Below are 23,658 nucleotides of genomic sequence, written 5' to 3'. Positions count from 1 at the left end.
TCAAAGTGATAATTGATAACATTATCTTAGCAATTAAAATTAATGCTTCTATGCATTCCATTCAAGAAATTCATGCATATGGCCAAACACACCAAGTATACCAGAGAGTCAGTGAAGCAATAACAATGCTTTTGAATTTGTTGAGTGCATCAGCTTTGAGCTTCGGACACAGGTAATGGAAATATTGTGAAAATCTGTTTTCCATACACTAATTACTAACAAAAGTAGAGACATTTCTCTACAGAAAATGATAAATTTACATTTCAAGTTTCAACCGGAAAATGAAACTTGTTTGTGGTTATTTTGACACAGTAAAAAAAAATCAACAATCCTTGATATTCAATAGATTCATCTACAAGTTCTGATGTTGATGCTGCCCCTATCATTCGATTCATTGAACATGCCTGTAATCACATGTAATTATTTGGTTAACAGATTTCCTGACAATGGTCAAGAGAATGGCAAGCTTTTGACATTGGTGTTTTTGCAAACACAACCAATTTTGAATTTGTTAAAGAGAATGTTGTATGACTGACAATAAACCTCTCAGCTACTGGTACAAATTATAACAAAAGCATTGCCTCAAAAAAATATCAGCAATACTGTGATTTCAAATTTGTCGTTTCTGAGAAAGTTAAGACTGATTCAATTAAGACATTCACTGATAAGTTGAACTAAATGCTTAGAAACAAAGAATTAAGAACTGTGAATTCTTGTTGACATTGTTGGAACATTTCAAGTTTCCAGTGCTGACTGTGAACATGGATTCAATCTTATGAATTCAATCAAATGTAAATCCAGAAACAAGCTAGAAGTGGAACATCTGGATGATCTAATGAGGACCAAGAAGCATCTTTTATCTGGATGCGAAATTCATCTGCACAGTGTTCATAGACAATGGATTTGTAATAAAAACAGAGGAGAAAAACATTATGAAACGTGATTTTCTTCGTTGCTCTGTACTTCATTATACTGTACCCTTCAATTAATAAATATAAAAGTATGTGATTTTCCAAGTTTCATTCTAAATATTCAAGGTATGCATTTTACAAAGAAAAATAATTTAAAGTGCCACGCAGTTTTCAGTCCTTGGAAAACTAAAAAATCTAGGAGAAGGAGCGCTCTTGAAGTTACTGCATTTTTATAACAGAGTGTCGGAGGAGGGAAGATTACCAAGTGCATGGAAAGAAGCAGTAGTAATTCCAATAAGGAAACCTGGCAAGGATCCGTCAAAACCCACTAGCTACAGGCCAATAGCACTAACATCAAATATATGTAAGGTAATGGAAAGGATGATAACTGAAAGGTTATCGTATGATCTTGAGAAGAGAGGAATGCTGGCAAGTTATCAGAGTGGTTTTAGGAAGGGAAGGAATTCCATGGACTCAGTGATAAGGTTAGAGACTGAAATAAGAAAGGCCCAGGCAAATAAAGAATCAGTAGTTGCAGTGTTTTTTGACATTGAAAAAGCCTATGATATGATGTGGAAGGAAGGATTATTAATTAAACTGCACAAGATGGGGGTTGGGGGGAGAGTTTTTAATTAGATTAAAGATTTTTTGTTTGGTAGAAAAATTCAAGTTCCGATTGGATCAGAATTATCAAAACAGTACATAGTAGGAAATGGCACACCTCAGGGTAGTGTGATTAGCCTGTTACTTTTCATCATTATGATCAATGATGTCTTCACAAAGGTACCAGTGGATATAGGTAGGTCACTGTCTGCGGATGATGGGGCCTTGTGGAAAAGAGGCAGGAACACGGAGCATATAATCAGGAAACTACAAGGAGCAATTGATGAAGTGGTAGAGTGGAGTTATGATTGGGGATGTAGATTTTCAGTGGAAAAAACTCAAACTGTATTTTTCACTAGGAAAAGAATTGAAGTAGGGAAGAAGTTAAGGATGTATGGGATTGAATTAGAAAGGGTTGGATCATTTAAATTTCTGGGAGTTATATTTGATTCACGATTAACATGGGCAGACCATATCAGGAAAGTTGAGGAGAAATGTAAAAAAGTAATAAACGTGATGAGATGTTTGACTGGTAGGGAATGGGGAGCAAGTTGTTCAGCATTAAAGAGAATGTATGTGGCTTTAGTAAGATCTGTGTTGGACTATGGAAATGTAGCATATGGATCAGCAGCTAAGTCTCTTATAAGGAAACTGGATGTGATTCAGGCTCAGGTTTTGAGAGTGTGCAGTGGAGCTTTTAAAACATCACCTGTATCAGCCCTGCAGGTAGAAATGGGAATAATGCCTTTGGAATTAAGAAGGATGCAATTGATGGCAAACTACTAGGTTAATTTGCAGGGACACAATGATTCTCACCCTGCTAAAGGAGTGTTGCAGGAGTCCTGGGAAAATGGGAGGTTTCAGAGGGAAAACTTTAGTCGGGTAGGGAATGATATTGCTAGATCATGTGGAGTGTTTGATCTAAGGATAAGTCCTTCAGTAGTTTATCCGGTTGTAGCTCTATGGAAGCTGGTATGGCCTGACGTAGACTGGCATTTGTTAGAGGTAAAAAGGAAAGGAAAGTATAAAACTGATTTGGTAAGTGCGTTTAACTGTCATGTGATGGAAAAGTATAGTGATTATACTCAGGTCTATACAGATGGTGCTAAAGAACCTGAGACAGGAGTGACAGGGTTTGGGGTGGCTATACCAGCAAAAGCAATTGCAATCAGCAGAAGAACATCTGATAAGTTAGCAGTGTATACAGTGGAGATGATGGCAGTGTTGGTTGCGTTGCGTTGGGTGGAGAAAACTAAACTAGTCAAAGTGTTGATACGCTCAGATTCATCTTCAGTACTAGCAAGTTTAAGGTCTTCTCACTCAAATAGCCGGCAAAATGTACTTCATGAAGTCCTTCAGTCAGTCACAAGAGTTGCAAATCAGGGAGGTCAAGTTAGATTTCTATGGGTTCCAGCTCATGTAGGGGTGAAGGGCAATGATAGGGTGGATGAATTGGCAAAGAGGGCAATAAAGAAAGAAAATATAGAAATGCACATTAGTATCAGTAAAGCAGAGGTTAAGTGTGTAATCTGGGGAAAAATTAACCAAATGTGGCAAGAAAGGTGGGACAGGGAGGGGAAAGGGAGGCATTTATATCAAATACAAAAAAGTGTTGCAGGTACTAGGGTAGGAAGTAGATACAGAAGAGAGGAAATTGTGTGGACTAGGTTAAGGCTGGGGCACTGTGCACTAAACCAAACATTGAAATTGATAGGGAAACACCAGACAGGATTGTGTGAGGAATGTCAGGAAGAGGAGTCAGTAGAGCATGTAGTTCTGAGTTGCAGGAAGTATGGGATACAGAGAGAGATGATGAGAATTAATCTAAGGGAATTGGGGGTGCAGGAATTCACATTAAAAGGGTTGCTGGGCATGGGTGAGAGAACACAGGTCAGGGTATTTTTAGCTTTCTTAAGGGGTACAGGGGTTTTTTTATAGGATATGATGGATAAACAGAAATAGGGTACTAGGATGGGGAGGATAAAGTGTAGGTTAGGGTATGTGTGTGTGTGCGATTGGGTGAAGGGATTTAGAATGTGAGTCCATCGCATACTCCGGAGCAGAAGGTGGCAGTAATGCACCATTAAGCTGGGTGCCAACCGCCGTAAAACAAGACGGAGAGAGAGAGAGAGAGCTGAAGGAAGAGGATAGGTCGAGGAGATTCGAGGGAGCAGGCAGTATGGAGTGAGAGATAGTGAAGACAAATCTCAAAGTACGGTCTGAGCAGACATAGAAGATTGGAAAACAGCAGCTGGATAAACAAACAGATTGTGAATGGACGGAGGATGGCAGGAGGATGTGAGTTAGAGATGGAGGTTGGCGAGAAAGAGGAACGGAGTGGAAAGAGTAAGAAAAGAAAACAGAGGTATTAGATGTCAAACTCTGAGGAGTCAGGGGATGATCAAAATAGGATAGCAAAACAATGGAAAGATGATGAGATTAAAGCAATTATAAAACTAGGCAAAGGCGGGGCATCTTTCGGTGATTGGAACCCGATTCATGTGACAAAGGTAATCAACAAACTTATAGGCGAGGTCAAAAAAGCAAAGGTATTAAGAAATGGATCGCTATTAGTGGTTTGTCGGGATAGTGCTCAGCAAGGCAAAGTGATGAGATTAAATAGACGGCAAAAGAGTACAATGCTCAATACCCAACAATAGAAAGTGGACTAGAGGAGTTATTCCAGGGATACCAACAAAAGTTACTATGGGTGAGATTAAACAGAACATAAAAGGAGCAAAAACTGAGGCCAAACATTTGAAAGTTACAAGAAACAGAAAAAAGTGTGATAGTTTATCAGTTATAATTGACTTTGATGAAGAGAATTTGCTGACTAAAGTTTATTTAGGGTATATGTGTTATGAGGTCAGAATATATATACCACGGCCTTTAAGATGCTTTAAAGTCAGAAATTTGGGCATATTGCGGCGGTCTGCAGAGGGAAACAAAGATGTAGGAGATGCGCTGGAGAACATGAATATGGGAAATGTGAGGCGGGTGCTAGGCTGAAATGCTGCAATTGTGGTGAGGAACACAGTGCAGCTTACCGAGGGTGCATTAATAGCAAGAAGGGTGCTGAGATACAATATATTAAGGTAACTCACGGGATTAGCTACACAGAGGAAATGAAAGGAATCGCTGAAAAGGAGAAGGCTATCAATTGAACAAATATAGGGAATAATAAACCAGTGTATTGTGAGGGCTGTAATATGATAAGTATACACTATCAATAAGTAGAAAGGATTTTGTGCTGTTTATGGTAGATGCAATTAACTGTTCAGCGCACACAAACAAAAGAACCAAAAAAATTAAAATTATAGTCAAGTCTGCAGAAAAATATCTTGGTATTACAAGGCTTAGGTGGGAAGTAGTCAAAGAAATGCTGAATGGACAATCAAACAGTTCACAGGCAGGGGAGGCGGGATCTTAATGGCAGTATATTACAATGGAATGCAAGGAGTCTTATCGCAAATGGTCAAGAATTGAAGAAATATGTTTCAGAACTTAAGAAAAATCTCAGATTTTATGTATACAAGAAACATGGTTGAAAACACAATTAGATTTTGTTTTACAAGGATATACAACTATTAGGAAGGATAGAGGTAATGGCAATAGTGGAGGAGTAGCAATATTTATAACCAGTGGGATGAGGTATAATATAGTCAACATAGGGCTAAAATACGAATCAATAATAATCAATATTTGAATAGGCAGAGAAAGCTTGGTAATAATAAATTATTATAATCCATGTAAAAGATTAACCAAAGATACATTAAACACAGTAGGTGGTAGGATGAAAGGAAAAATAATATGGTGTGGGGATTTCAATGGACACAGTACACTATGGAGGTGTAAAAATACTGATGAAAACGGATTAGTGATAGAAGAATTTATAGATGACGAAAAATTGGTATGTATAAATAATGGAGAAGGTACAAGATATAATACTTCCCAAAACACAGAAACCGCAATAGACTTAACATTTGTAAGTAGAGAATTAGCAGGGATCAGTACTTGGAATGTATTAAAACAAACTACAGCAGGAAGTGATCACTATCCCATACAAGGATTCAGATTAAAATAGAACAAAATAAAGGACCTAGAGTGTCAAGGTGGAAACTAAATAAGGCAGACTGGGAGATATTTCAAAAAAGTGAAGTAAGATGCATAAAGATTTCAGATGAAAATATATTGGATATAGAAGAAATGAATGATAAATTGGTCACAGCAGTTATAAATTTGCCAGAAGAAATAATTCCAAAAAGTAAAAGTAAAGGTAGAGGGAAGAGGAAAAGTGTTCCTTGATGGAATTGTAGTAGAATGTAGTAAAGGTATAAAAGTAAGAAATAAAGCATTTAAAGTGTTAAAAAGACAACGTTCGGTAGAAACATTAATACAATATAAAAGAGCACAAGCAGTAGTTTGGAAAATAATCAGACAAGCAAAGCAAGCATACTGGAGACAATATTGTAACAAAATTGGAAGAGAAACTCAACTGTCTGAAATGAAATATGGGGCATGATAAGGAAAACGAATGGTATAAGAAGTAGCAAAGAGATTCCTGTGCTAAAAAGCAAGGACAAAATGGCAATTAACAATGTAGAAAAAGCAGAAATATTGGCAAAAACTTTTGTTAACATACACAGCTTGGAGAATTTGACAGCAAAGGGAGGAGAGGCTTAAGCAAAATTCAGGAATTACGGACAAAAGAGCGACATCAGAAGTGCTAGATACACCTATTAGCAAAACAGAAATAGAAAGAGCCATTGTGAATGCACGGCCAACTTCCCCTGGGAAGGCTCGAGCATGGAGTAGAATGCTGAAGCACTTACCAAGAAGTTCTACAGAATATGTTTAATGATATATGGGAAATAGGTAAAATACCATCTGCATGGAAACATTAAACCTGGTAAAGATTCATCAGACCCAACAAACTATAGACCAACTGCATTAACTTCACAGCTAAGTAAACTTATGGAACGAATAATAACTGATAGGCTTACATACTTTCTAGAAAAAAGTCTTATTTCTCCCTACCTAAGCGGTTTTCACAAAGGAAGAACTACAGTAGATTCAATACTTAGCTTGGAATCTGAAATTAGGAAGGCTCAAACAAATAAAAAAAATGGTCCTGGCGGTATTCTTTGACATAGAAAAGGCATGATACGCTCTGGAAAGAGGGAGCATTAATTAAATTGAAAGAATTAGGGGTGGAAGGAAAATTATATGACTGGGTTCTAGACTTCCTTTTTGGTGACACAATTCAAGTCAAGGTGAAAGCAGAGCACTCCAGGACATATCTGGTTGAAAACAGAACACAAGGTAGTGTCTGCAGTCCATTACTATTTACCATAATGATAAATGACATATTTACACAAGTTGAACATAGTGTGGGGAAATCCTTATAGACAGGGCTTTGTGGGTGAGGGGAAGAAATCTAATTTATATACAAAGGAAAATGCAAGATACAATAAAGTGGAGATGGGATTTCAATTGTCTATAAGTAAGTCGCAAGTGATATGATATCACAAACCAGTTTCTGTGAAATTATATGAACAAAAATTAGAGCAGGTAAAGGTAATTCAGTTCCTTCGTTTGTTATTTGATGAGAAACTTGTATGGTAAAAGCAAATCGAGAAAATTACAAACAAATGTAAAAAAAATAAACAACTTATTCAGGTGTCTTGCTGGACAGGATTGGGGTGCGAGCAAAATATCACTATTAAATATTTATCAAGCTCTAATGAGGGCTACACATCATCATGTCAGCTGCAAAAAGTAATTTAAAAATGCTGGATGCTGAGCAAGCTCAGGCCCTTAGGATATGCATTGGTGCATTCAGAACATCACCTGTATCAGCTCTTCAAGTTGAAAAGGGAGACATGCCATTAAGACTTAGAAGAATAAAGCTAATGCTACATCCAAGCCAACTGGCGCATGCAGCGCCTCAAGGCCAGTCAAGAAAGACACAGGAAGGCGTCTACTCCTGCCCCAACAGGCGGTGCGCTCCTTGCCCCATCTGCGACCATATCTGCGCTTCAGACTTCGGCCTCAGAAGTCATATGCGTGCCCACAGACGTTGACTGCGCAACACATTTTGTGAGGTTATCCAGTTTGGGAGTAAGAACAGGAAGGCAGATTATTATCTGAACGGTGTACAGTTAGGTAAGGGAGAAATACAAAGAGATCTAGGAGTCCTTGTTCATCAGTCACTGAAGGTGAATGAGCAAGTGCAGCAGGCAGTGAAGAAGGCTAATGGAATGTTGGCCTTTATTACAAAGGGAATTGAGTACAAGAGCAAGGAAATCCTCTTGCATTTGTACAGAGCCCTGGTGAGACCACACCTGGAGTATTGTGTACAGTTTTGGTCTCCAGGGTTAAGGAAGGACATCCTGGCTGTAGAGGAAGTGCAGCGTAGATTCACGAGGTTAATTCCTGGGATGTCTGGACTGTCTTACGCAGAGAGGTTAGAGAGACTGGGCTTGTACACGCTGGAATTAAGGAGATTGAGAGGGGATCTGATTGAAACATATAAGATTATTAAGGGATTGGACAAGATAGAGGCAGGAAATATGTTCCAGATGCTGGGAGAGTCCAGTACCAGAGGGCATGGTTTGAGAATAAGGGGTAGGTCATTTAGGACAGAGTTAAGGAAAAACTTCTTCTCCCAGAGAGTTGTGGGGGTCTGGAATGCACTGCCTCAGAAGGTAGTGGAGGCCAATTCTCTGGATGCTTTCAAGAAGGAGCTAGATAGGTATCTTATGGATAGGGGAATCAAGGGATATGGGGACAAGGCAGGAACCGGGTATTGATAGTAGTTGATCAGCCATGATCTCAAAATGGCGGTGCAGGCTCGAAGGGCCGAATGGTCTACTTCTGCACCTATTGTCTATTCGTCTTCCTCGGACTTCGAGAGACTACTACTACATTACTGGGTTAACATCATGGGGCATAACTACTCACATCCAGCTAAAGCTCTATTAAAAGACTGCTGGGAACATAATTCAAATTATTTTAGCTTTGGATGGATCGAGGATGCAGCAGCACAAAAATATGGTCTACGTGAAATGGAATATAGCCCTACAGTTCCATTATCTGATGCTTCTCCACGGCTCTTTCCAAGACGTGCAGTGGATATAAACCTGCGACAACTTTTAAAACATAAGTCTAACTGTGGAATCAAACTGACAGTACAAGAGTATATAGACCCGCACTCTAGAAACGAACTTGTAATATTTACAGATGGATCAAAAGACCTTAGCTCTGGCAACACAGGTATTGCAGTCTACATTCCTCAGTGCAAAACTAGTATCAGGAAAAGAACATCAAACCAGTGTTTATCATTGTATACAACAGAATTAATGGCAATATTGAGTGCATTATACTGGCTAGAAGAAAATAATGTCAAAAAGGCTGTAATTTGTCATGGTTTTATCCTGACATTAATCCTGTTTGTGACAAGTGTAAAGGTGGCGAGGCTTCTCTTATCCATATGTACTGGGCTTGTCCTAGTCCAGAGAAATTTTGGAGAAAAGTTTTTTTTAAACTTTATCCCATATTCTTAATTGCCACTTAGAACCTAATCCTCTGATTGTCCTTTTTGGTACCTTGGGTGAGGCAGACATGCATTTAAGTCTGACTAAATGTCGAACATTATCTTTTGCCTCTCTTTTTGCTAGACGCTTAGTTCTCCTTAGGTGGAGAGATGTTGCCCCACCCTCTCATGCTCAATGGCTTAATGATATTATGCCCTGTTTAGACCTTGAAAAAATTCATTACTCACTTCTAATTCAGACATAAAATTTCAAAAGGTGTGGGGACCTTTTCTTGAATATTTTCATAACTCCTCTTTAGATTTAGTTTATTCCTTTTAATCTCTTACTTTCAGCTTTTTTCTCTCTAAGTTTTATGGTTTCTTTTTGATGGAAATTATATTATAGTTTTGGTAGTAGGCATTATTATTCTTTTTTTATTTATATTTACAGTTTTGGGGGTTGAATGCTCTGATTAATTTTTTTTTTAAACATATTTTAAGGGTTGGCCTGGAGTTATACAGTGGGAGGGAGGGGAGGATACTAACTTTATATGATTTTATTCTGGGTGCTGTTTCCTTATTGTTATGAATTACAGAATTGATATGTTTATTTTGCTCTGTATTAATCTTCACTTTGTTGTTGGGTTTTTTTTGTTTGTAGTCGGTTTGTAGAAATGCATAAAAATTAATTTTAAAAAAGGGCCGTAATCTGTTCAGACAGTTTGTCTGTATTAACCTCTATCAAATCAAGAAGATCAGAAAGTAGACAGGATATTTTATTGGAGATTCTATGCAAGTTATATACACTGACCAAAAATGGGATAGAAGTAAGCTTTCTTTGTGTTCCTGCTCATTGTGATGTGGAGGGTAATGAAAAAGTGGACATTATAGCTAAACAATCACTCAAATCCTCTATAATAGAGATCCAGATCCCTCTAAGCAAAGCGGAAGTCAAAAGCATTATAAAAACACGTATTGAGGAGACATGGCAGAAGCACTGGGATGAGAGTGAAACAGGGAGACAACTGTACAAAATACAAAGGCAAGTCAGATACCAAAGAATATCAGGTGGGCACAGAAAGATAGAAGGGATCATCAGTCGTTTAAGAAATGGTCACACAAATCTTAATTACACATTACGTAAAATAGGGTTGTGTGAATACTGTAATGAACCACAAACAGTCGAACATGTATTGATAAAATGTAAGAAGTATCAAAGAGAAAGAGTGAAGATGATAGGAGTGCTTAAGATACACCAAAAAACAGTTGTGGGTAAAGAAGACATTTTAAGTGGGATTTCAAGGGAAATACAGACCTATATCATGAAGTATCTGAAAGACTCTGGTTTATTATATATTTTTAGGGAATGCAATTCTTTTCCTTCCTCCTGTTTATCAAATGATCCACACTCGTCTAGTAGGTGGCGGTAATGCACCTTAAAGCTGGTTTGCCAATCGCCATAAAACAACACAAGAAGAAGAAGAGCTGAAGGAAAACTCATGCCTTTTCATCTGACATCATCCTGACATTCAGGTCTTTGAAAGCATCGTCAGTATGTAAAAGTAACCCGTTGGTTTATCATTCATTGAAGTATATGCATATTTTCATAAATCAGAGATATTTGAATGGCTTGTGTGCAGATACGAGGGATGATTGATAAGTCCGTGGCCTAAGGTAGAAGGACTCAATTTTAGAAAACCTAGCACATTTATTTTTCAACATAGTCCCCTCCTACACTTAAACACTTAGTCCAGTGATCGTGGAGCATACGGATCTTGGACCTCCAGAAAATGACCACAGACGGCTGATTGATAAGTTTGTGGCCTAAGGTAGAAGGAGATGAGTTATACTGCTCGCATTACATGCACGCACAGGTCAACTCTGAGTGATTATGCAGAAAATTTGAAGTTAATAATTCATCTCCTTCTACCTTAGACCACAAACTTATCAATCACCCCTCATAAAAATACAGATGGAGTATTCATGTGGGCCACATGTTCCTACAGACAGAAAAGGGATTTAATACAACCTGATAAGGAACCACTTAATTCTAAATAGTATTATTTTTGTAGGCCTCTTTGGTAATGGCATTATTTTCTTGGAAGCATCATTGGCATTGTTTTATATTTTATGATTTTAGGAATGCCTTTTAAAGTTATGGAATACTGGGTAAGCAAGGAGATTTAAGGTACCCATATTAGGCAATAGGCATCACTGTATTCAGCAGTTGATTTAATTATTCAAGGTTGAAAGGGATGATATCTGTAAAGATTAAATTCCCCTTTTTAAATAATAAATGTCATAGCTGTTTTTAACATAAGTATCGTAGTAAATCTTTTTTGAACACTTTTAGTAAGAGTAGGTAATTGTGTTTGCTATGAGGGTAAATTGATTGAGTCTCACTGCGTCAAATTACTGTTGAAAATAGTGTTCGGCAGAATGAAAGGTACAATCAGTGATGAAACTGGAGAAACAGTTTGGTTTTCGTAAAGGCTCAGGAACAAGGGAAGGAATATCTGCGTTGAGAAACATTATGGAGAGATGCACTGAGGCACAAAAGACCATCTACTTATGCTTTATTAACTATGAAAAGGCTTTTGATAGAGTAAGACAAGAGAAAGTAATAGAGGTGCTGAACACGTACAATCTGGGATGGGAGAATGTGCAACTAATAAGGAACTTGTATTGGAAACAGAAAGCGGCGGTCAGGGTAGAAAATGAGCTATCACCACGGGCATGTATTAAACGAGGCGTAAGGCAAGGCTGTGTTGGCTCGCCGGATTTGTTCAACCTCTACGGAGAATGGATTTTTTGGGAATGCGACCATCAGGAGACAGGTATTCCAACTGGAGGCCGGAAGGCGGATAACATCAGGTATGTGGATGACAACATGTTATTAGCTGACAATGAATGCGAACTGCAAATTATGCTGAATAAAGTGAATGAGAAAAGCCTTGAATACGGACTAAAAATCAACCCTAAGAAAACAAAGTTGATGGTGGTAAGCAAAACAAACACTAAAGACTCATTCATGATGGTATCATTACAAGTGAATGGACAAGACATTGAACAGGTGCAAAAGTTTGAATATCTTGGTAGTTGTCTGACAAATGACAGGAGATGTGAAGTTGAGATCAGAAGGAGAATAGGTATGGCTAAGACCCAGTTCATGAAGTTAAAAGATCTGCTATGTAATCAGAAGGTAGATATCCAAAGTAGAATCGGCTTCCTCAAGTGTTACGTATGGTCAGTGCTGAGGTATGGATCAGAAACATGGACCCTGAAGAAGGATGGCATGAAATGAATTAATGCTTTTGAAATGTGTTGCTATCGACAGATGTTGAAGATCAGCTGGGTAGAGAAAGTTTCAAATGAGAGGGTTTTGTCCGAAGTTGATAGACCATGGATACTGCTGGAGAAGATCATGAAGTTAAAAGTTGCTTACTGCAGGCATATTAAGTGGAGAATTGTCAGACTTGCTATATAGAAAGGTGGAGGGAAAGAAAGGAAGAGGAAGGCAAAGAACGACGTGGCTGGATAACATCAAAGGTTGGACCAAGCTGGATAAATCTAGGGATGCTGTGGACAAGTGTCGGGTCGGAGTGGAGGGAAATCGTCCACCAACTGGAAATTCCAGATGCCACCTAACAACGGCTACGAATGACACTTGGTACCTTAAGAAATAAAGGTTCATGGTGGGATATTTGCACATGGACTTTGTTAATTAGTTGTTAATTAGAGCTCAGAGCAAATTAAATTTAATCATTCACAAAATGTAAAAAGTTCCAAGAGCATTTGGCAACTAAATGTTTAAGATATAGCTACATATAAAGTTTTCCCAATATGCTGTGGGCAGCCATGGCTTACGTTCTCTTGATTCCAGAATGTTATGGCAATTGTTGGTCTGTTTTGACTGGCTCAGTAACAACATGCACATGTATTGCATCCGAGATTGAAATTACTTGATAGAAAAACAAGCCATTAAGTTAAATCCTGATAATGTGTAAACCTGGCTAGCTTGTAGTGAGAAAGTGTGTGTCATGCTTACCAGTAGCCTATCTTTATGAGACATTTGGAACTTATTTGTATACAGTACCTTGTGTATTATCTTGCATTCTATGGTGTATAATTAATACTTAACCTTGTACTTACCATAATGGAATTTGGATGCTTTTGACTGCTTTTCTTTCTCTTAGTTTTACCCTACTGCCAGTTGCTACATTAAAGAACGTGGAACATCTTTCTCAGTGTAGTAATTGGGAATGGAGTTTATCTGCCTGTCGATTCATGCAAGGCGTGTGAAGAGGACAGGAAAGGAAGTCTCTCATTTCTAAACATGCTGGAGTTACAAGCTTCTGCAAAACCTCAACTATTATTAGTTGTACAGGATTTAGTAATAATCTGCAGATACTCAGATGATTAACACAGCAGGTTGAAGTGCTTTGTCATCTAATAATTTTGGTAGTCTAGTTAATGCAATCTGTCTACAGTTGTGAATTCCCAACCTTTTTTATGCCATGGACCCCTCCCAATAACTGAAAGGTCTGTGGACTCCCAAGTTGAGAACCCTTGGTACAGCAAGGCTTTCTGGAAAAAAAACCCTAACTAGCCAACCAAGGGAGACTTCAAACTTAATACTAAAAGAAAATCTCCAAATTAAACTATATGTCCTTGAATATGTAAAGTTAAAATCTTGGTGTATTAGAAATGTGAAACAATCACAACAGATTCAGGATTGCATTAAATTAATGAAAGTATTAGAGACCAAATGGAAATATTTTATGGAATAATAGGTGTTTTGATTTGGTTCAATCCAGTTCTACAACACACTACAACAACTACAAAAATTTAAGTTAAAACCCATATTTTTGGACTTTCTTCACCTCACCAGAGATACAGAGTTAAAATATTTAAAACATTTAGAAAAACAAAATGGAAGGAGGTAATCTTAATCATACCACACATTTCGCATATAATACAGCACTGAACAGAAACTGAAATCCAAAGGGGGAAGTATAATGGAAAAAACAGATGCAAGAAGAACCCTGTCAAATAGAGGATCAACTCTGATCCACTGAGAGCAAATGTTTGGAAACTTTTTTTGAGAAGTTATTAATCCATGATTTAAGAAGTGGAATTATTAAAATGTTGAGAAATAAAGCACATTAAGAAACAAAGTGTGAAGGTGACTTACTGAAGGGAAAAGGGCTGTGTTGCCCTTAAGGCATTTATTTAGCTTTATTAAATTTTCATTTTAGTAATTCGTTTGTAACTACTTTCTAGTTAAAGGTTGATAACTACATTGCAATTGTTGAAGGTAAATTCATTATCTGTGATGTATTGCGGCATGTGATGACGTCACACCTGGTTTCGCCGCATCTTGTGGGTAAGTAGCAGTTTGGAGAACCGGGAAGGCGGGGGCTTGTGTGTGCAGGATCAACACGAGGAAAACTCCATTTCTACCCACTAAGAGACATCATAGTCCTGACGAAGGGTCTCGGCCCGAAACGTCGACAGTGCTTCTCCTTATAGATGCTGCTTGGCCTGCTGTGTTCCACCAGCATTTTGTGTGTGTTGCATAATCCAATTGTTCCAACTTATGATTAACAGATGCTGTTATCTTCTCCATTTTGTAAATGTCCATTGTAATTTCCATCCATGCATTTAAGGTTGGGCTCTCCTGTCATAACCATTTCCTAGAAAGAGTCTTTTACCAGCAACCAGCAGTATATTCATTACATGTTTATCTCTTTTCAACCATTCTTGAGGTATATACCCAAAATATATGGTCTTACTTTCTAAGGGTATTTCACATTTAAAGATGTAGGAGATTAGTAGGACATTGTGTATCCCACTCCAATAGACTTTGATAACAGGGCATTCCCAGAAAATATGATAATGGTTTTCATTTTGATTTCCACAATTTCTCCAGCAAACAGGGTTACTATCATAATGGAATTTCTGAGAGGGTGTAATAAAATATCTTATCAAGTTTTTCTATCCGAACTCCCTCCATTTCTGTGAACTGGTACACTTCCATTGATACCTCCATATTATTGTCCATTCTTCCTCAGATATAATTATCCCTCCTTCCTTCTCCCATTTAGTTTTAACGTATGAAGTCAAATCTGTTTTAAGATTTGACAAACCCTTATACACGCTTGAAATGATTCTACTACCATTATCAGAATTATATGCTTTTCTAAATAGCTCTATCAAACATGTTCTTGCCTTGGTTACATTTTTCACTGTCCTATTAACATATTGTTGCATCTGTATATACCGATAAAAGTCTTGTTTTTTTTAATAAGTGTTTCTCTTTAAGCATTTCAAAACTGAAGTGTTCCTTCTTTCACTATATTGCAAAGAACTGTTATTCCTTTAGCTATCCAGTCCTTAAATATAGCATCCAGTTTATTCCGTGTAAAATCCGAGTCATATGCACACCATTTAAGAATTGCAATATCTCCCTCTAGTTTATATTCTTTTGTAATAGTTTTCCATATTTTAAAAGTCCATTTCACCCATGTGTTATCAATAGTATTTATGTACCTTTGTAGGTTATCAGCCAAAATTGCTTGTATGGGGATGGGAAGTATTCCGTACTTAATGTTTTTCCATTGAGTGTCATATGATGGGTTGCACCAACATATCACAGCTCTCAATTGTGCTGCAAAATAATAATCTTTAAGAGAAGGTAGGCCCCATCCCCCCCTTTTCCTTGCCAAACTGCAAAGTTTTGAGACGAACTCTAGGCCTTTTAACCTTGCCAAATATATCTTGATAACATTTTGTTCCATTCATTGAATTGATTTTAATTCATCTCTATTGGTAGGGTCTGAAAGAGATATAATAGTCGGGGCAGTATATTCATTTTAATAGATTCAACCCTTGAACTGAGACTTTTAAAAAAATTAGGCTCCATCTTGTTATATCTTCCTTAATTTTTTTTTATATACAAGCTGATAATTGCATTCTGATAATTTTGCCCAATCTTTTGGCATAATGATGCCCAAATGTTTGAAAGACTCTGTTTTCCATGCCCAGGGATATCTACTTTCAATTTCTCTTGGTGGGCTATAGTTATCTATGTTGATCTTGTATCCTGATAAATTGACCATATTGTTCAAAGGATTGCATCAATTTAGGTAAAAAGTATGTTGGTTGCCCTAGATAGATCAAAATGTCATCCACGTAACAAGCCAATTTATGATCTGTCCTTCTAATAGTAGTTGCCCTGATATCTTCATTTTGTCTGATGTATTGAGCTAATGGTTCCAGATATAATGCGAAGAGTAGTGGTGACCATGCACAACCCTGTCTCGTGCCCCTTTCTAGGGTTAGACTATTTGATAAATATCCATTGATTTCAATCCTAGCAGTAGGGTTGTCATATAGTGCCTGTATAGTTTTAATAATTCTGTCATGGAATCCAAATTTATATAAAACTCTGTAAAGAAAATTCCAATTAACTGAATCAAATGCTTTTTCAGCATCCACACTTATCACTATTGCTTCAATTTTATTTTTTTGTATATGATCCATAATGTGAAGTGTCCTTCATATATCGTCTTGTAGTTAGTGTTGTTGTATAAAACCTGTCTGATCGTTATGTATCAGTATGGGTAGAAACTCTTCTAATCGTTTGGCCATGATGGAGGTAAATAATCTATAATCTACATTAAGAACTGATATTGGTCTAAATGACCTACATTCCATTTTATCCTTGCCTTCTTTCGGAATAGCTGAGATTATCACTTCCTTCCAGCTCGGTGGCACTTGTGCCTTTTTTTAGAGCCCGGTTCAGTGTGGGAAGTAAGCCAGGAATTAACTCATTTTTAAATTCTTTGCACCACTCTGCTGTATACCCATCTGATCCTTGTGACTTGCTTAATTTAAGCCTACTAATTGCAGCTTTTAGTTTGACTTTTGTTATGTCAGCAGTCATCATTCTATTTTGTTCTTTGCTTAAAGTGGCTAACTCTAGAAAATTCAGGAAAGTGTCAATTTGCATTATGCTTCCCCCGGAACTTTGGAATATAGAGTTTTGTAAAACACTTCAAAAGCTTCTTGAATTTCACTTAGCTTTTTTTTTTAAATCATTTTTTTTCTTGGATCCCTAATTCTATGAATTGTATTTCCTGCTATCTTTTTTTCCAGTTTCCATGCCAGTATTTTCATAGACTTAGATCCACTTTCATAATGTCTGTTTCAGAAACATTAAATTTTTCCTGATTTCTTGAGTAGCCGAACTATTAATCTCATTTCTAATTTGTCATTTTATTTGCAGGAGTATAGTGTAATATGTAAAATTACTACAGTACTGTGCAAAAGTCTAAGGCACCCTGCCTATATTTATGTGCCCACAACTTTTGCAGAGTACTGTATGTGCCTAAGAGTTTCTTAAATGTCCCTAATGTATCTGCCTCTGCTACCACCTCTAGCAGGGCACTCCACACACCCACTGCTCTATGTAAACAAAAATTAGCACTGACATCCCCCCATACCTTCCTCCAATCATCTTAAAATTATTCCCTCTTATGCAGTTAGGGTTTGTTAATTGAGGCATTTATTAAGGCACAGAAAGCAGACATTCAGCCCATGCCAGTTCACAGAACAATTCCTTCAACTTCATTCCCCCTCCTCCCTGTAATCACAGTAAGATTTACTGTCATATGTACAAGTATGCACAGGTACAATGGAAAAACTTACTTACAGCAGCTTCAGAGGTACTTGTAGCCTTTACTGTATTCTCTCCCTTGCCTCTCAATTCTTCCGATACATTTGCCACTAACTAAGGCATAATTAGGGACTGGGATGTGAGAGAACTTAAGCAGTCAAGGGGAGTGTATGCAACATAGAGAGCACCTGTGATCAGATTATAGCTCAGGTCCCTAGAGTTAAGGGGCTTTTCCCTGGAGATGCAGAGCAAGCCTGCCTATCCTGAGGAAACCAAATAGGTTACTGACTCACAGATTTTAAGTTTAGTCTATATTGTTGGCTCCCTTGAAGTACAACGAACATCTTCAATTCTAATCAGATAACCTTTAATGTCTGCCGTTTTATTTTTATTTTAGCAATACAGCGCAGAGTAGGTCCTTCCAGCTATGCCACTCAGTTACCCCCAACAAACCCAACTAACCCTAATCTAATCGTGGGACAATGACCAAATAACCTACCCAGTATGTCTTTGGACTGCGGGAGGAAACTGGAGGACCGAGAGAAAACCCACACATTCCACAGGGAGGACGTACAGAGACTCCTCAGAGAACAGCACCAGGATTGAATTCCAAACTCCAGAATGCCCCCAGCTGCAATAGCATCGTGCTAACCGCGATATTTTCTGCCATATGCCAACATTTTCTGGTATTTTGGTAAACAATGTTTTAAGGTCCACATAATTGCAGTAACTACACCCATCAATCCCATGGATTACTTCAAAAGACACCAAGTAACACACACAAATGCTGGCAGAACTCAGCAGGTCGGGTAACATCAATGGAGAGTTAATGTTTCAGGCCAAAATCCTTCATTGAGACTGGAATTGAAGGGGAAGAAGTGCGAATAAGAAGGTGAAGGGAGCAAATCCATGCAGTAAAGGGAAACAACTTAGTAAAAAAAAACACTTCCAAATGATGACCAAGTATAAGCAGAAGTCTATTGATCAAGCAAGGCAGCAGCAACCAATAAGGAACTTGTGATAAAAAGTTAACAAAAAAGTTAACAGGGAAAAATAAGTACAGGAACTGTTTCTATCCATGACTTCTCAGTTCTGATGACATAATCGAATGAAAGAGAACCTAATTTAGTTAACAAATCATACCTATAATGAACCAAGATAATTAAAACTCTTGGGGAGGAGTACAAATGCTGAGCAATACAACAATAGTCTGGGATTCAATATAGCATAATATTGTTTCAAAATATTATGGACCGAGGTAATCCACACAATGCTCTAGCTAAAAAAAATTGTAATTTAAAAACTTTCTGGTCCTCAACATGGGAGACAGCGGGCCACCAGATCTCCTCTATAATGTTGACTACATTGCAAAAAGCATTTTGTTTACTACAAATGTTGGTTGACACCTTTAAGAAACTACAGTAAGACACTAGACATCTTAGTAACCACTAGGTTCACATACTGAGAAATCTTTTGCCCATACTTTTGCCCAAAAGCAGGCAAAAAAATGATTTCAGTTGTTTTCCAATTTGTGATGTTGCTGCTCAGAACATTGAATTATATAATAAATGTAGACCTAGCCTTTGAGCATTAATAGCTCGCTGAAAGAGGTTATTCAGGTTAACAGAAGACATATAGTATGTCTTTTTTGCCTTTATTAGTCAAGGAAATGAGTTCAAGAGTCAGGAATTACTGTGAGTTGCAGCTTTATAAAATTCTATTTATGCTGCATGTTGATGTGAGGGTTTTTGAAGAGGGTACAGAAGAAGTTTTCTCAGAATGCTGACCAGATTAGAGGACATGTGCATTAAGGCTGAACAAATCAATTTTTTGGGAGCAGTGGAGGTTGAGACGAGACCAGATAGATATCTATAAGATTATAAGAGGCATAGATATCATTTTCCTTGGGTCATAATGTCTAACCCATGCACTTATGGAGGGAGGGGTAGGTGGAAGTGGAAAGTTCGAAGGAGATGTGCAGGCGGTTGTTGTGTTTGTTTTTACACACTGAGAATGGTGGGTGCCTGGGCTGCTGCCTGTGGTGCTGGTTGAGGCATACATGATAGAGGCATTCAAGAGGCACAGGAAATGTGGGCATTTGATTATTTAATTAGTTCAGCACAACACTGAGGGTCAAAAGGCTTTTTCCAGTGCTGTGTTCTTCTATGTTCTATTTAACGGTACAGGTTATCAAATGCTCAATAAAATTGAACACCCTAGAGCCATTCCACTGATACTGTGAGCTCTTTAGTAAGAATGAAAGATCACATAAAGACAATAGTGTTTAGATAACTGAAACAATTCATCCCAGAGAGCATCCTGGTGAATCTCCCTGCAGTTGTAATCACATTCTACCTGTCATGCATAAAAACGCAAGTCTACACACTACATCAGTTGCAGCCTAACCATTTTTGTCAAATAGAATAGCACCATAACCTTTCTGCATTTATGTTCTAATGAATTACCACATATGCCTTCTTCACCACCTCGTATATCCCTGCACTACCACCATCAGGGATCTGAAGCTGGCAGTGCAGCAAAATCCTATTCCTCAGTACCTTCTAGACCCCGACCATTTATCGTGCAAGTTCTACCAAGTCCTCCCCAAGAGCAGAGCTCTCAAATTTAGAACATAGTATAGGCCCTTTGGTTCACAATATTCTGCTGACCTTTTAAACTACTCCACATCTTCCCTCCCACATAACCCTCCATTTTTCTATCATCCAAAGTTCAAAGCAAATTTATCAAAATACATATATGTCACCATTTACAACCCCAAGATTCATTTTCCATGTGTCTATCTAGTTCCTTAAATGTCTCTAACGTATCTGCGCTGGCAGGGCTGTCCATGTTCATACCACTCTGTAAAAAAACCTAGCTCTGACATCACCCCTATACTTCTCTTCAATCACTTTAAAATTATGTCCCCTGGTATTACCCACTTCTGCCTTGGGAAGAAATATCCACTTGATCTCTGGCTGTCATCATGATCTATACTTCCTATCACCTAGCATTAAATTCCATGACTGGATCTTCCCATCTTAGCAACAAAATGAATAAGGATCTGTGAAAATTAGGCCACAGGAGCTTCAGACAAACCCGGATTTGCAGAAAGTCAAAGACACGGAAAAAGTTGCAACAGCAAGTGAATTAAACCAGGCAACTACAGAAAAAAAAATATAGGTATCATAAATGTAGTTAAAAGTTCCAACTCTGGTCCAAATCAACCGCTCTTGAAAGCTTTAATATCCGGAGTTGTAGCCTGCAATTCATTTTGCCTTTAGCATATAAAAGCAGACAAACGCAAGACCTACTTACTAAGTAACTAAGTCATGTAATTGAAAACGAAACTGAAAGTTCCTCAAAAACTCAACATACTATACATACTTATTTCAAGTCAACTCCTTAGACAAATGGAACAATCTGTTCCAACTCCTGTTGTAATTTAAAATAATTTCAAACCAAGTATGTTGATGACAACCTCCAGATCTTTAGCAATCTTCTAACCCTTCGGACAATTTTTTTTGTTTTGGTGATCAATATCTGATCAGCAGCAGCTGTACTCTGACACATCAGTGTTTGCTCCATTTACAACCAAGCAAGTCCAAAAAGCCTCTCCTCCGGCTCATTCCTCAACAGATGCCTTTATTAAAACACATTTCCCCCCACTTTTCCTAGTTCTAGTGAAACTTCAAAAATCTGAATTCTCAAGTCCATTTCTCTCTCCACAGAAATATGTATTAGATATTTCTAATACTTTGCATTTTTACCCTTGCTGAACTCTCTGCTCCTCATTTCTTCTACCACCCACTTTGACAATCAGGCTCCAGAGGTTCTTGTTAGCTGTACCATGCCACAATGCCCACCTGGCATCCTGTACACCGTTGTTTCCACAGTGGGACTATGGATAGTCAAGAAGTGATCATCCAAGGCAATTCACTGTACGGATACCCTTGAATATTTGCATTAAAGACACAAACTGTCCCCTTCTGGTTTTGATACACTAACCATGAGGAAATATTTGAAGAAACATGGACAGTTCAAGAAAAACAGAGTTCTGAATGATCCACGAACACTACCTCATCATTCCTTTTTTGGAATGCACGATTTATTTCATAATTTATGTCAATATTATTGCTCTGTACTGTCATTTATCTGCTTTCATTTGAGTAATAACCCTGAATTCTGAACTGAGCTCATAGCACATGACTTCACTAACCCTCATTCTTAAAAAGATTATATAAATGCATCGAAGTTCAAAAAGTAGTGTTAATTAAGAAAAACAAATTGTGATTCTCAGGGCATTAGAAGTTTAAGAGAGACACACGCAATATAGAGAGAGGGGAAGCAACAAAGAGGGAAAGATGACTCGGAGAGAAGACAGAGACAGACAGACACACACAGACTCAGAAGGGAGAGAGGGGGAGAGTTTCATTTGAAGTGCGCAGTTCAGTAAACACCCGCAGAGTAAGAAGCGCTCTAGATTTGGCACTCACCGATCAGTTCTGCCACGGCGCTGAAAGGCCAAGTATGACTAGTGGAGTTGGAGTGGAGGAAGTTGGGGCTCAACTGCGGAATCAAAACAAGAGAGGAGATCATTAGGAACCAGCGAAGAATAAAATCGAGACCATCAGAAATTCTCGGGGGAGGACAGCGGTGTCGCCGAGCGCCCAGGGGCCGCAGCAGTTTACTCACCGCGCTCAGAGGGATGCCCTGGGCCGCCGTCCCCGTCGTCTGCAGCAACGGCGCAGCCATCTTGTTGTCAGGCCTCCTCCGCCCGGGCAGCGAAACAGAGACACAGAGAGAGAGAGACGAGGAGAAGACTCGTTAGCACCAGCACACCGCCTCCCGCCTAGCCACCTTCTACTTAGGTGCTCATTCGGCTGAAACTCCGCCCTCGCCGATGTCAGCACCATCAGGGGAACCTCCCTCCACCCCGACACGCCACTTCCACCTGGCACCGATCCCGTGAGCGGGGCTGGCGGCCGCGCCTAGGAACTCTGCTCACCCCATTGGTATAGGGAAGAATGCAGAGGAGGCTCACCAGGATCATAAACACAAGAGATGCTGCCCGGATTAGAGATGAGGAGTTTTTAAGGAAAACTTGGATTGTTTTCTTTGGAGAGGCGTAGCCTGAGAGGACCTTACCTAAGAGTTCTTAAGAGGTATAGTCGAAGTCGATGTCCTGATGAAGGGTCTCCGCCCGAAACGTCCGTTTTTTAATAACCTGTCCGAAACTTGCTGATTATACTTTATAGAGGGCTTGCACTATACAATGAGTATATTGACAATTCCATCAATGCCGCATTTCTAATATTTCTGTTTCTTTAAATTCTTCCATGGTCTCAGCCCTCCCCTTTCTCAATATTCTAATGCAGTCCAAAAACATTGAGCCCTGCGCGTTTCCAAACAGCAAAATGGGTGCACGACAAAGTTCAAAATAAATGTAACAGAGTACATATTTGTCATCGTGTACAACCCTGAGATTCATTTTCTTGCGGGCATATTCAATAAAGCCAATAACCATAATAGAATCAATGAAAGGCTGCACCAGCTAGGCATACAACCAGTGTGCAAAAGATTAAAAAGGTGCACAAGAAATAAAGAATAACAGTAAAAAATAAGCAATAAATATAGAGAACATGAGAAGAAGTCCTTCAAAGTGAGTCCATAGGTTGTCGGAACATTTCAGTGATGCAGCCGGTGAAGTTTGGTTCCTTTTGGTTCAAGAGTCTGGTGGTTGAGGGGTAATAACTGTTCCTAGATCTGGTGGTGTGAGTCCTGAAGCTGCAATGCCTTTTTCCTGATGGCAGCAGCAAGAAGAGAGCATGACCTGGTTGGTGGGGGTCCCTGTTGATGATTGCTGCTTTCCTGTGACAACGCAACGTGTACATGTGCTCAATGGTGGGGAGGGCTTAATCCTTAATTCC

General features: G+C 38.5%; 1 protein-coding gene across 2 annotated transcripts in view; it reads right to left on the bottom strand.

Annotated features, from left to right (window-relative positions):
- The window catches only part of LOC140727509 (MORC family CW-type zinc finger protein 3-like), a 99,553-nt gene extending 76,482 nt beyond the window's left edge, over positions 1–23,071 (bottom strand). For both annotated transcript variants that reach the window (XM_073044897.1, XM_073044898.1), the window contains exons 1-2: positions 22,424–23,071; positions 22,225–22,297 (exon numbers count right to left, since the gene is read on the bottom strand). In XM_073044897.1, coding sequence (XP_072900998.1) covers positions 22,225–22,297; positions 22,424–22,483 — 133 coding nt within the window. In that variant the 5' untranslated portion in view covers positions 22,484–23,071. The remainder of the gene's footprint in view (positions 1–22,224; positions 22,298–22,423) is intronic.
- Positions 23,072–23,658: the final 587 nt, after the last annotated feature.

This window comes from Hemitrygon akajei, chromosome 5 (genome assembly GCF_048418815.1).
Source record: "Hemitrygon akajei chromosome 5, sHemAka1.3, whole genome shotgun sequence".
NCBI classification, from domain to species: Eukaryota; Metazoa; Chordata; class Chondrichthyes; order Myliobatiformes; family Dasyatidae; genus Hemitrygon; species Hemitrygon akajei.
Note: the sequence above shows the minus strand (reverse complement) of the source record. Positions and strands in the feature narration are given on the sequence as shown.